Source organism: Equus przewalskii, chromosome 8 (genome assembly GCF_037783145.1).
Source record: "Equus przewalskii isolate Varuska chromosome 8, EquPr2, whole genome shotgun sequence".
Taxonomy (NCBI): Eukaryota; Metazoa; Chordata; class Mammalia; order Perissodactyla; family Equidae; genus Equus; species Equus przewalskii.
The window spans coordinates 2,252,832-2,266,994 of NC_091838.1; the positions used below are offsets into that span (position 1 = coordinate 2,252,832).

General features: G+C 40.9%; 1 protein-coding gene across 1 annotated transcript in view; it reads left to right on the forward strand.

The window, feature by feature from the left end:
• The window catches only part of CNGB3 (cyclic nucleotide gated channel subunit beta 3), a 127,636-nt gene that overhangs the window by 48,031 nt on the left and 65,442 nt on the right, over positions 1–14,163 (forward strand). Inside the window, exons 4-6 of the mRNA XM_070632425.1 lie at positions 7,906–8,060; positions 9,436–9,588; positions 10,424–10,632. Of these exons, the coding sequence (XP_070488526.1) occupies positions 7,906–8,060; positions 9,436–9,588; positions 10,424–10,632 (517 nt within the window). The remainder of the gene's footprint in view (positions 1–7,905; positions 8,061–9,435; positions 9,589–10,423; positions 10,633–14,163) is intronic.

The window sequence follows — 14,163 nt, forward strand, 5'->3', positions numbered from 1 at the left end:
CCTACTAATCTTTTCCTACTCACTCACTCCAGGAAGACTATACCTGGAAGTTTTCCCAGCCAGACGCTGAACGTCTGATTTCTAGTTGGGCAGAGATGGAGAGTGTGGCGCTCCAGGGCTTGAAATGCTGACCACAACCACACACAGGCCAGAGTTCAGCCTTCTGTTCTACGGCCCTCTGCCCCACTGTGCAGAATCATGACCTAACTCCCCGTGTCTGCCGACCAGCAGCCTGACTTCTCCTCCCTTCCCCAGTCTGATTGCTTCCTGTGCAGTTTGAAGTTTCTCTGAGGCTCTCCTGTGGTTTTGCTTCATTGACTCAGACAGTCTTAGTTTCCCTCTTTCTCCACGTGATTCTTGCTCGAAACGGAACCCCTTCCTGCCAGGAGCTCCCCACATCCATCTCCACTGGCATCCCAATGAAAGAAGCCAGTCTCTGCATCATGAGCTTCTGCTTCCATCTCCAGGCCACAGCCACACCTGCTGTGCCCAGGCAATGACAGATCTGGCTCAGGGTGATTGACATTTGTTTGGAGGAATTTGAAATAGTCCTACACTCCCTTTGTCACATCTGCCTCTTGCTATCCACTGTCTCATTCTCAATTTACTCACAGTGAGAAAAGTTGCTAATCTAGTCAGAACCCAAAATATTCATCCACCATGTTTTAGCAGTGTTGGGATTACTGCAGCTTAAAGGAAGGAAACCAGGCCTCACACTTTCTCTAGGTTTTTCCTCTCCCATGCAGTAAATATGTCTGGGCATGGATTACTACTTAGCGAAGATTTCCACTCAAGGTGGGTAGGTGTGTAAGTAGACCCACAGTCTGACCAGCGGAAATAGTATATTTCTCTTCAATGTGTGGTTCCAAAATTTAGGTTCAGAAGAAGGTGGGAGAATCTACTTCAGCCTCAAGGCCTAAACTGAATTTCTCAATATAGGTTTTACCAGAGCTCTACACTCTCCACCAGCAAAAATCCCAAATCCAACTGCTTCCCCTTTTTAAACCTTCTCACCCTTTAAATTATAATCCTAGTGTCAAAGGACGAGGCCAGCACTCAATACCTGACACAGAAATTGAATTTGCTGCTTGGTAAGTGAGGGAGAGCTGCGCGTGGAAAGTGAAGTCTCCCAGAGCAAAGCAAAGAGTTGATCTTATATAAGGTTTGGCAGCGTGGAGTTCAAGGAAAATCCATTTTCCCTCAGAAATTTTAAGATATTTCTTTATTAGCTTCTAGTATCCAATGTTGAAATCAGAAAGCTGATGCGGATCTAATGCTTTTTTATTTATAGGACTTTTTTTCTCCTCTGGAAGTATTTAGGATTTTTCTCTTTAATTTTAGTGTCCTGAGATTTATGACAGCCTGCTTGGTTTAGTTTTCTCTTATTTATCTCACTCACATTTGGTGACCATTTTGAATCTGAAAACCTGTGCGTTTCTTCTGCTCTGAAAAATGTTTCTCTATGGTTTCTTTGACTAGTTGGTCTCCTCTCATTCTTCTGTTCTCTCCTCTGGGATCTTCTCTCACTCATGTTAGAATTTCTAGATCCATCCTTCATGCCTTTCTTACTTCTCTTACCTTCGATCTTCTCTTACTTCCTGTTGCATGCATTTATATCTGTGGTGCTTCTGTGCTGCATTCTGGAAGAATTCTTCAACTCATTAATTCTCTCTTCAGTTGTGTCTATTCTGCAATTTAGCTAATCTCATTTTTTGTGTATTTTTATTGTTGCTGTTGTTGTTTTATTTTTGTTTTCTGGATGATTAAAATTTTTATCTCCAAGTCTTTAATTTGTTCTCATTCACAATAACCTATTCCAGACAACATAAAATAAATATCATCCCTTCTCTCTATAAAGAGATTAATCTTTTTTAAAATTATTGTCTGTTTTGTCTATTCTGTAGGTTTTATGGTAAAGTACCAGAAACATTGGTAAAAATCAGAATTTTGTGCTAATTTCAAGTATTTTTTCACTCAGAAATTTACTGCTACAAAAATGTTGACTTATTCAAAGTAGGTTGCTTTCCTTCAGATGTAACTTTTAAGGATCACTGTCTGAATTTATCATTAATTTTTGTGAAAACACAACAACAAAAAAAAGATCTTCTTCTCTCTCCCCTCAAACTTCCTAAACTGGAATATAATTTTCTTTGCCTAACTCCTGTCTGTTAATCAACAAGATAGAAATAGTAGGTTATAAAGGACTTTGACCAACTGGAATTTTTTAAGTGAGTTAAATCATTGAAAAAATGAGTTAATTAAGCATTAAGGGGAATCTAGCAAAGTTTGCAAAAGTCAAAGTTTGTTCAAGAAGATTTTATTAGAGGAAAAAATATCATTTTTAGTTGAATTTGGAAAACAGTGAATGGAAATCCAAAATACTATTTAGAGAACAAAGACAGATTCTGTGTACTTTTTAACAAAATACTTGTTAAGACAAATGGGAAGAAAATGGCAAAATTTGATGACATTGCACAGTTCCCCAACCAATTTTCTTAAAGTTTACCAGTGAAATCTTCCTCGCTGAAATTGAAATTCTCCTGCAGTCTCCATCGTACTCACTTTGTACGCAGCCTGAGACGCCACTGACCTCCTTTCCCAAACTCTCAGCTTCCCTGATTTTTGTGACACTTTTCTCTCTCGGATCTACCTCTCTAATTGTCACTCTCAGTTCCTTTTCTTATGCTACTCCTTAAATGTCAGCAAATTCCGAGGTTTTGACCTCCCAGTCTCTTCTGGTTCTATGCAGGCTCTTATCAGAAATCCAGTCCACTGGACAATCCTTATCATTTCCTCTGGATGAACGATTCCTTGTTCAGCATCTCCAGCTCAGTCCTCCCCACCAATTTCCAATCCAAATTCTCAACTGCCTGCTGTATGGAATATGTTCTCAAAGACCTTGACTCTTCATTCACACCTCAAGTTTAGCATACACTAAATTGAATGTATTCATATTTCTCTCACAACTTATGCCTCCATCTGATTCGCCCATATGGTATCACAGTTATCCACTTTGCTAACTCTAGCAGTTTCTGAGGGCTGCCATAATGAATTACCACAAACTTAGTGGCTTAAAATAACAGAAATTTACCTTCCCACAGTTCGGGAGGCTGGAAGCCTGAAATCAAGGTGTTGGCAGGATTGGTCCTTGTGAAAGCCTGAGGGAGAATCTGATCCATACCTCTATCCTAGCTTCTGTTGGTTGCCAAAGTACAAGCATCACTGGCAACCAAGAGAAGCTAGGAGAGAGGTACAAATCAGATTCTCCCTCAGTGATGCTTGTTGTATCTTGGCTTGCACTCCAATCTCTGCTTCTGTTATCACACGGCATTCTCCCCGTGTGTCTGCTCCATGTCTTCATTTGGCCTTCTTATAAAGACACCAGTCATGAGATTCAGGGCCCACCCTACTCCAGTATGATCTCATCTTAACTTAAATAGTTATATCTGTAAAGACTCTGTTTCTAAATAAGGTCACATTCTGAGGTTCCGGGTGGTCATGAATTCTGGCTGAGCACTATTCAATGCAGTACACTGGCCAAACTTGGAATTTACAGCAACACACATATTTTAACTCGACTTGTCAAGTCATACTTCCTCCTCACCGCAACTCATCATCTTGTTTCATTCATTTTTCTAAAGCCTAGCCAATAATGGTCCTCTTCTGCTTAGAATTCTGCTATTGTTCCCTGCTGATCTCAACTGAACTTTCAAGTCAAGTTATAGGTGATCTGGGAACCTCTGTTAAAACGTTTGAACTTTTATTGTACTTCTCAAGGCAGCAACCAACACTCCTTTCCTTAGGCTGTTTCCTTTGCCTTGAATAATTATCAGTCAAAGTGCCATTCACCCTCCAATGTTCTACTCAAATATCACCTCCTCTGTGAACACATCCCTGAGCGCCACCCAACCATCTTATCCCATCACAATTAGTTATCCCTTTGTGCTGTATTAAAGCAAAAATCTTAAACAAGAGAACATGCATCCCTGAGTGTACATGAAAATTTTCCAAGTTCTTAATAAACACAGTTTTAAAAAAATCAATTTCAAGATTTACATCTTACGTATGTACTTTCTTAAAACTGATATTCCTGAGTACACCTGAAGACTACAAGGTTTTCTTTCCTATCATCCCTTTCATGATGGCTTTTCTCCCACTTCACGAAGGTAAGGCCTACTTATAACCCATCTTGAAGTTACTATGACACATTGCCCTGGAGTGCAAAGACTTCTGCAATCCCAAACAAGGGAAAGTTGTCAATTATGTGATTCTTTTTGCCCATATCTCTAATTGAATTTAAATAAAAAAGGAATGCTACTATATATTCTTTTCATTAACTTCTTCTTTAAAAGTTTTCTCTGTATCCTACCAAAAAAAAGGAATAAATTTCATTCTATCAGTAACTAATTATTTTTTCTTCCATAGGTATATAAACAAATTTTAAAAGCCTCACCCATCTCAATAAGAAATCACTATCCAAAAAGACTTTCCTTCTATGTTTGTTTATGAAAATTTGTAAAATATGTTTACTCTTTACCAATTCTTTACTCAAGGAACCATGAGGAATAATTCTTTTAAAAATATACAATTAGTAATATGAACAAGAAAAATCAAATATCAAATATAGCTCAAAGGAAGCATAGTTATATAAGGCATAACCATGGGTTCTCCCTTCTACCCCCATTTGATTTTTCGTTTATCTCATGAGATATATGTTTCTTCATCTGTATTTGCCTTTTTCCCTTCAGTCATAAAATTATCTAAAGAAAAATATATTCATATCTTCTGTATATAGGTAGGTGGGGGAGAAGATGAGCCAAGATTACTCCAGAAAAGAAGCTGGAAAAAAGAAAACATGAAGTAGATTGACATATTAATCCCCAGTTAATACAAAAAGAAAAGCGTATAATAGTTAAAATATAGCTATGTATTTGAAATGCTGGCATGCTTTCTAACACAATTTTCAGCATTTTAACTGTTAGGTAGGTTTGCACAGTACAAACTGGTGTGGTTAAGTGGCAATTATGTGGTCAATTAGGGCTTATAGATAATTCAGGAAAAGAAAAAACATTCTCCTTAGGTCTTCGGGTGTGAATTAGACATTTTGACAGTTTGGATACCTGACTGCACAGTTAGTGACCCGCCAACCCTCAGCTTCACTTTGCTTACATTTTTTTATTGCATTGAGGCACGTCAAATAAGGTCAAACAAAAGGTTAGAAGTAGTGGGTTTATTTATTCAATAAACATTTATTAACTTTTATTGTGGAGTATAAAGGAAACATACAGTTTCTGACCTTGAAAACTTCAGTCTGTGAGGATGTCATCCACTCATGTTGCTTCAAACACCCCATATCCACTGAGGACCCCCAAGACCCGGCCAGAGCTGTATTTCTGAATGTCCCCTGGGCATCACAAGAAGGTCCCACCACACAAGGTCTTACACAACCTTGAGTCGAACATATACACACACACAAAATATTCATTTTTTCCATGCACCCACTACGTACAAATATCTCCTTTCTGAATTCCTATTTATATTAGTGTCTTCATGAATCTAGTCTATTTTAATAGAAACTTAGGAGTTATTCTTGATTCCTTATTTGGATTTATCCAAAAGATCCAGAAAGTTCAAATCCTTTGATTTCTGCCTCTAAAATATTTCTTTAGCCCTTCTCTTTTTCCCCCACCAGCTCTAACCCAATCTATTAACTTCCTTCCTTGCCTCCATGCATTGACACTGCTCCTCTTCAACTCAACCACTGCTGCTGCTTCTCCAGAACTTCCACCTTCTCACACCCTTCATTTGCTGAATACTCTGCATTGGCTCCCGTTAGCCTACAGGTTAATGTCCAAACTCCTAAGCGGGTCATATAGGACCCATCATAACCCAACTCCACTCTCCTTTCCAGACATGACCACCTCCACTCCTACTCTGCCTGCCACCTGGCCCCCTCCATATACACACTCTGTTCCAGTCACACCAAAACACTTGCTGAACATGTCATGTGTTTTCACGTCTTTGAACACACTGTTCTCAAGTCCCAGAAGGCCCTTGTTTCATTTCTCTGTCAAAAGCCTTCTGATTCCTTCAGACTGAAGAAGCTTTCTCTGTACAGCCCCTCCTTGATAGCACAGGCCAAGTTCGATGTGAGCAGAGCACTTCATGCATATCTTTGTTATTAGCTACTTCTTTACATCCTTGCCCCCACTTTGAAGTATGAACATCCGTAGGGCTAGTGTCTGTCTAACTCTCTAACTCTATATATGTTTCCAGTACATAAAGTAGAATCTCAATAATCACTTGACAGATGGATAAACTTCTAGGCTCACTAAGACTTTAAGAAGAAATGACTGAAATGATATACATGACAACACTTCTCAATCAGAAAGAAAAGTTTTTCTGGTTTTGTGGACCTAATGTTCCCCTATTTCTGTATTGTTTAAGACGTGTCAGATTTTCTTTCACCGCTGCTCAGTCTTCACCACCTTGAGAAGGCTTACAAAGGTCGTAGTTAGTGGGATACACTTGAAGAATCTCGATGCTGAGGCAAGACTTTTGACTTTTGAAAGAAGTATAAATTATAGAATGATAATTAGAAGAGGAGAGAAAAAGACATGAAAGGTCTGGGAATCTGTAAACAATTACAGATACGATATATTTGTGGGCCTGATGGGGAGTAGAGATTAGTGGAGAGAGGCTCATACTAGAGTTCTCTTCAAATGGAACCCACGAGTTACCCAGTTCTAATGCGAACTCTGTGGTCTGGTTTGGAAGTGAGATAGAAAGAACAGATATGGATATGAGGAGGTGAGAATGGATAGAACCCATGCGGGGCTGTGTAGACCCAGTGTCAGACCTCAGGAGGAAGGTAGAGGGAGTTAGAGCTCTGAGGAAAACCTGTGCGGAAACTCAGATTGTTATGAAGTATACTAGTTTATACCTTATACCCGTCCTAGTCTGTATGTTTTCTTAGAAAGGAAGTTAATTAAAGCACGCTAACTATATTAGTTTTCTACTGCTGCGTAACAAATGATCACAAACTTAGTTACTTAAAACAACACCCATTTGTCAGCTCACAGCTCTGCAGATCCAAGTCTGGGTGGGCGTTCCTGGGTTCTTTGCTGAAGGTCTCGCACAACTGAAATCAAGGTGCCAGCCAGGCCTGGCGGGGCCCTTTACCTGGAAGCACCAGAGAATAATCTGCTTCAAGCTCATTCCAGTTACTGGCAGAATTCAGTTCCTTGTGGCTGTGGGACTGTGGTCCTTGTTTCCTTGTTATCAGCTAGCCAAGGATCACCCTCAGCTCCTAGAGGCCTCATGCAATTCTTATCAGCGGGCCCCTTTCTTCTTCAAAGCCAAAAGTGGAGAATTTCTCACAAGTAAAATCCCCCTCATGCTTCATTTTCTGCTCTGTCAGCAGCTGGAGAAACTCTCTGCTTTTTAAGGTCTCATTTGATGACATCAGGCCCATCTGTATAATCTCTTAAAGTCAAGGAGCCATCTAACAAGAACTAATTATGGGAGTAAAATCCACCATATTCATTTTTCCCAGGATCATGCAGGACGTGTCCACCAAGGGGCCATCTTATAACTCTGCCTACCACGCCAGCTATAGCTTTTTTTCTAAAAATGACAAAATTTAGTGGCAGAGTCACAGTCACCAAGATCCACTATGGTCAAGAATGGCCATTTGCTATTTGTGCATTCTAGGCTTTCTGTGGCAAATCTGGTTTGTACCAGCACTATTTCCATCAAACCCAATGCTTGAATTGTCCTATTCAATTGCAGAAAAGAGCAGTTAATAATTCTGAGTATATAAGGAAGGTGAAGACTTGATCCCTTCCCTGTATGTATCTCCTCCTGTATGACTTTATCTCCATTGCCACTTTTCCCCTCATTTAGTCCAAAGAGCAAACCACCTGAAGCCCCCATTATAAACGAGTATTCTGACGCCCAGCTACACAACCTGGTAAAGAGGATGCGTCAAAGAACGGCCCTGTACAAAAGGAAGTTGGTGGAAGATGATTTATCCTCACCTGAAGCCAGCCCCAAAACTGGTAAGCACTGTCACCTCAAAGAACTGGGAAGAAGGAAGTTGTGAGGGAACTCTGTTTTGCAAATGTCTTAGTTTGGGTTCCCCCAGAAGCAGACCCAGAGACAACGATTTGGGTATAAACAGTGGATGTTGAGGGGGACTCAGGAAGGTAAAAGCGGGCAAGAAAGACAGAGAAGGGAGTTAAGACCATAAAGGTGTGTTAATGACCGGGTTACTACTGTGGGCCACCGGTGCTTGATCCAGCTGGAAATCTATGCGGATGACACTCACTCGGAGATTAAGAATTATCCCGAGAGAAGATGGTGGATTGATTCCCCAGCTCCTGTCCTTCGTTGGTTGAGGGTTGCTGCTGGGGCATGTTGTAACTCTCCAGCGCTTCAAGCAAGCCAGCAGGGAGAAACCCTCCAGCCAAGAGCTGCAGGGAGCCCTCTGCACGTGACAGCCGGGGCCATGGCATATGCGCAGACCAACAACCACATCTGCCATAGCAGGATTTATTGTAAATCTTAACTAAGAACACCCACAGTATACAAACTGCCTATGATAACAACGCAGGACACTGAGTACACAACAGAGCAAAGGGCATCAACAGTCACACAAGGGGAAGGATGGCTGCCAACCTCGCTGGTCATTACAGAAATACGTCTGTGAAAAATTAATAAATACGATGAAGCAGAGCACCAAAGAGACGTACACTAGGATTGCATATATGTAAAATGTTTGTGTATGCACGGACAAAGAAATAGAAGAAAGTTTGGTTGTTTAATAACAGATAAATAAAAATAAAATTGTTAATTACGTGGGATGGAGTTGAGGGTTTCCTTATAATTCTGTAGAAGGGAAGTTGGATTTTCAAAATAAACTATGTATTGCATAATAGTTTCTTTTAAAGAGAAGAGGCTAAAATAAAACATAGTCCTTATAGTTTGATGACTGTATGTTGAAAAGAATACTTTGAGCTTTATTTGCTCGTAACTTGAAGGATGTATGTGAGGTTAAAGAAGCCTGAAACTGAATCCCATAGAACTATACACATTTGCAACGCTCCTGCTCAATGCAAAGCCAAAGCACACACACTTTCTTTATGCTCCAAAATATGTGAGAATCAGGTTTATATTTAAAATATCCTATTTGTAACACCTGTGGGACACTTAATTAGTGAGCTTAAACGTATATATTTCCAAATTCCAGTTCATTAGATGGATATTGTCACCATGTCACTATTTTAAGTGTCACGAAATGTCTCATCTGCCTGTATGGAAAGGGGAAGATTCTGGAATGTTCTGACCTCAAGAAATCCAAGCTTTTTCTCATTAAGCCAATTTAAGTTAATTTAACCTCTTAAAAACGTTTTCATCTCCTTTCTTCCTCTAAAGCAAAACCCACAGCTGTATCCTCAACCCAAGAAAGCAATGCTCAGCCCAAAGAAGAACATTACTATCACGTGTTGTGTTGGAAACTGCGGAAGATGCCTCTGACAGAGTACTTAAAGCGGATGAGACTCCCGAGAAGCATAGATTCGTACACGGGTACCGTCAAAGGGGGACTGTCCTGGGGGAGGGCCGGCTGTTACCAAGAACCTCTGTAACCAGTGTCGCAGAGGGCTTCCATGTTCCCTGGCCCACATTCTGAATCTACCCAGAAAGCAGAATTTAGACTATATTAAATATGCAATGGCTCCTTTGTCCCTCTCTGATGAGGACAACCGATAAAATATTCTTGCCTGTTTTTAAAACACAGTCAGGGTCTGTCCTGCCCCTAATTATACCTTTGAAAAGAAAGCCCCAGAGCAGTCAGCAATATTTACACTGACCCCCGGCTCAAAAACCATCGTAAGTGTTCATCTTCTTCCAGGGCTCACACTGTCAATTATTCTAACTGGACACATCCCCTCCTACCGCCTCCCTGGGGCAAAGGGCCTGGGACAGCCTTCGGGGTCTGGTTCTCTGCCCTCCCCTCACCCACACATCTTGGGGCAAGTGAGGCCGTTCACCACATGCCCGTGACCCTGCGGCTGGGCTGCCCACAAGCAGAGCCTGCTGTGGCCACCCTGGGCGGGGAGCCCAGCTTCTCTGGGTTCCCCTTGCCATCCATGCAGTATTTTCACTCGGGTGCAGGCTCAGAGTGGCCCCTTCTCTATGAGATAGGAGAGACACTCTCCAAAGCTGACAGGACCACCTTAGCGCCCAGCGCCCAGGGCCTCTTGCTCTGGAGCAGGATGGTCTGTCTGAGTGTCCATGGAGGCACCTAGAGGAGAGCTCCTGGCTCCAGAGCTGCCTAAACTGAGCTTTCCTAAACTGAGCGAGAGGGTTATTTCAATGCCTGTTGCTGCCGTGTGGGTCACCCCAGTTGCTGTTTTTCTAGATCGTCTCTATCTCCTGTGGCTCCTGCTCGTCACCGTGGCCTATAACTGGAACTGCTGGCTCATCCCACTGCGCCTCGTCTTCCCGTATCAGACCCCAGACAACACACACTACTGGCTCATCACGGACGTCATGTGTGATCTCATCTACTTTTGCGATATGCTGTTAATCCAGCCCAGACTCCAGTTTATAAGAGGAGGAGACATCATAGTGAGTCATAAGGGGAAAGCAGAAACTAACGAATGAATATCAGGTCTGCCCACAAAAAACAAATTAGCTTTGTTTTATTTCATGTCTGACTGGATGGGTCTTTAACCACTGGAAACCACCAGTATGATAATAATCATAATTATTATTATTATAACAATAACAACAAGACAACCATCAAGCGCTCCCTATGTGCTGGGGACCATGCATCGCCCTGTGCCTTAGTTTCCTCGTCTTGAAAATGGGAATAACAATAGCACTTCATGCTGTTAATAGGAGACCGAATGAACTGATGCATGTACACTGCCTGGAACTGCGCCTGGTGCCTCTGAGTGCATATCAACCGTGAGCTCTCATTATTATTCTGGTTGATTTATTTACAATGCCTCACTCAGTCCCGTCAATCACCTTATGAGGAAGATATTATTAGCCCCATTTACAGATACAGAAACTGAGGTCTGGAGAAGGTAGGTGAAAAGTAGTGGAGTCAGGATTCAAACCCAGGGCTTGACTCCAAAACCCACGCTCATTACGACCACACCGTGTTGGCTCAGTTGGCGAGTTTTTCAGAATTCGATATTACCTGAGGATACAAAGATAATGCCAGGTCTGAAAGGTCAAAACCGTGCACATACATATTTTAACTAAACAATGTTTAAAAAATATATAACTTATCAATGCAAAAAGAAGAAATAGTTTAATACACCTTCCTCTCGTAATCAAGCCTCCCGCAGTCTGCGAGGCCACAGTTCTCCAGCACGTGATCATCTGTGGTTCCCCTCAGTATTTCTTTACTTGAGGCGGTATTATTTCCTTCATCAGAGTCGGCCCTGCCTCCTTGGGAGACAAGGTGGTGTTGTGAGAAAGCACCAGGCTGTGAGTGTGGTAGGACACAGACTGAGTCCTGTCTATCGTTGTATAATCAGCACTTAGCACAGTGCTTGCACACAGCACGGAAATCAAGTCCAAGGTTTTAGACCTGGACCCTTTGGGAAAATCCACTTAAAAAGGGAAGAAAAGCATTCATGACCTTTTTAATTAGTGTAGACTCTGATGTAGTGGCCACAAGCCACATGTGTCTATTCAAATTTGTTTTAATTAATTAAGATTAAATAACATTAAAAATTCAAGTTTCTCAGCCACACTATCCCTATTTCCAGTGCCCAGTATCCATAAGTGGCTAACGGCTACCATATTGGATAGCAAAGAATATTTCCACTATTGCAAAATGTACTGTTGGAATGTGCTATAAGGCAATGAGAGAACAACGAGCCATCAAGGTCTCCATCGAGAGAGCAAACCATGGGCGTGGAAGGCATGCCATGCAGACAGGTGCAAATCAAGCACAGAGACACACAGTAGTCGTTTTGTTTTGTTTTTCAATTAATACAGTATCTGCTGGCCTATCTTCCTTTTGCTCTTCACTTTCTAGATTCACCACATCCCACGTCTCACCGTCAAATGCAGTGACCAACTAGCATCCTTACCCTCAGGAGAAAGTATCTTCTCCTGGATTTATTCTCAGTATTGAGGGAATTTCATAGCCAATCTGATTAATCTAAGACATAAACAAAAGAATGTGTTTTCACAAGCACACACCTAAATCTAAGAGCTTCTCCTCCTTGGTCCTTTCCCTAGCTGCCTAGCAGGATGCTTCCTTCCCAACTGATGTCCACTGAAACATCTTTCCACAGTCCCAGCAAGGGCTGCACAGAACAGATCCCCCAATGTCGCAGTAGGAAGAGCAGAGTGACCCAGTGTGTGGCACCTTGGGTTATATATGTTTTTGTAGAAGAGAAGTAGATTTCTTAATCTCCTCAATATTTATTTTCTTTTGAATCTCCAGATAATTTTAAATTATCAAAAAGCTGAAAGAAGTCATTTTGGTTATTTTTCTTCTAAAAAAAATATTGTTTGCTGGGGAATACCTCCTTTATTTGAAATCGTTCCAAGAAATAAACTCTAAAGGCAAGAACTAAAGCTGTAGCAAAAATCTACTCAAAATAGCCTTTGTGCGGACTTCAGAGTGTTGGTTAACCCACCAGCACTGTCCCCAGAGCTCACTGGCAGCTTGATGAATGATGATGACGGTGTACAAATAAGGAGTAAACAACACCAAAAAAAGAGTGCTAATTTCAACCTCCATTAGATGCACAAGGGGGGAGAAAATCGATGTTTGACAAATGGAAAATGACAAAATCAGTAAGGGGAGACTTTTATTTTCAATTTTATAAGAGGCCTTTGCACACAATGGAGTGTTAAAACCAAGAAAAATAACCAATAAAAACACACTCAATGGGCTCTATTTAAAATGCATTACCATAAGCTACAAACATAGAACGGGAACTAATTGCTTTGTTTGTTCAAAAGACGTTTAATGGTTTCCTTGATTTAGAGTAGGTAGTTTTAGCCTTTGAAACTGGGTTACATTTTGGTAAGAAAACTATGTAAGTGGAGTACCCAACTTGAAGGTCTCTACATTTGGCTATCTATGCTAGCTTTGGTGTACACCAGCAAATTATTCATTCATTCATTCAACTAACATTTATTAAATACTTGCAGTTGCCAGGTACTGCGTCAGGGCTGGAGAATGAAAATATGAATTCCCCAAGGCCTTAACGGAAAACAGATAAGTAACAGACAACACTTTGAGGTGCTAAAAGCCACAATACTGGGAACTGGGAGGGTTTGCAAGTTTTCCACAGCATTTATTTACTGTATCTTTCTTCTGAAAATGGTGCTGCACAAATAGAGATCAGAATTTTGAATCAAGGACCAAAAAAAAAGTCACTTGTCTTAATTTCCTCTATAGACAGCAGAAATAAAGTTGGAAATGACCGTGGAAATTAGATATGAGACTCTGCCACACACAACACTTTGCTAAACCTAGAATCACAAAGGATCCGTGCAGATGCGAGCGCCATCTGGTGATGATGTCAATCAGGCACCATTTTACTCAACTGCTATCAGCGCTTAATGCTCTCAATGTTTATAAACTGACCTGAAGAAAATTAACCACTCCCTTCTCTACACTTTACTCATGCTTCTGTTATTTAACTGTTAAATAACAATTAGGGTAATTATGATGTAGTAGAACCAAACAGCTCAGGGTCAGATTCCACTAGCAGCATTATATGAAGAAAATAAAGTTACCCTTTCATTGAATACTATCTTTTTCATCCATAAAGTGGGAATAGTAGTATCCACCCCATAAACCTATTGTGACGATTAAATAAGACTGTGTACACCTAGTGAGGGTTTGGCATCTAGAAGATGTGCAGTAAATTGTTGAATAAATCAGATGAATGAATATCCACATACTTAGCTTCTCCCTGTTGTCTCATATTTGTACAAGGAGCTCTCTTTCTTACCTGATAATAAGTTTCTTATTAGAGAGTAGGGACAGTATTCGATTCATTTCCTTATCTATCCTAGGAACTCAGAGTTTACTCAAGAAATGTCTGAAGGAATGAATGAAGGGTAATCTTGGTTCAAGTATTTTCTTTCCTTGAATAATTATGTAATCTGCATTGT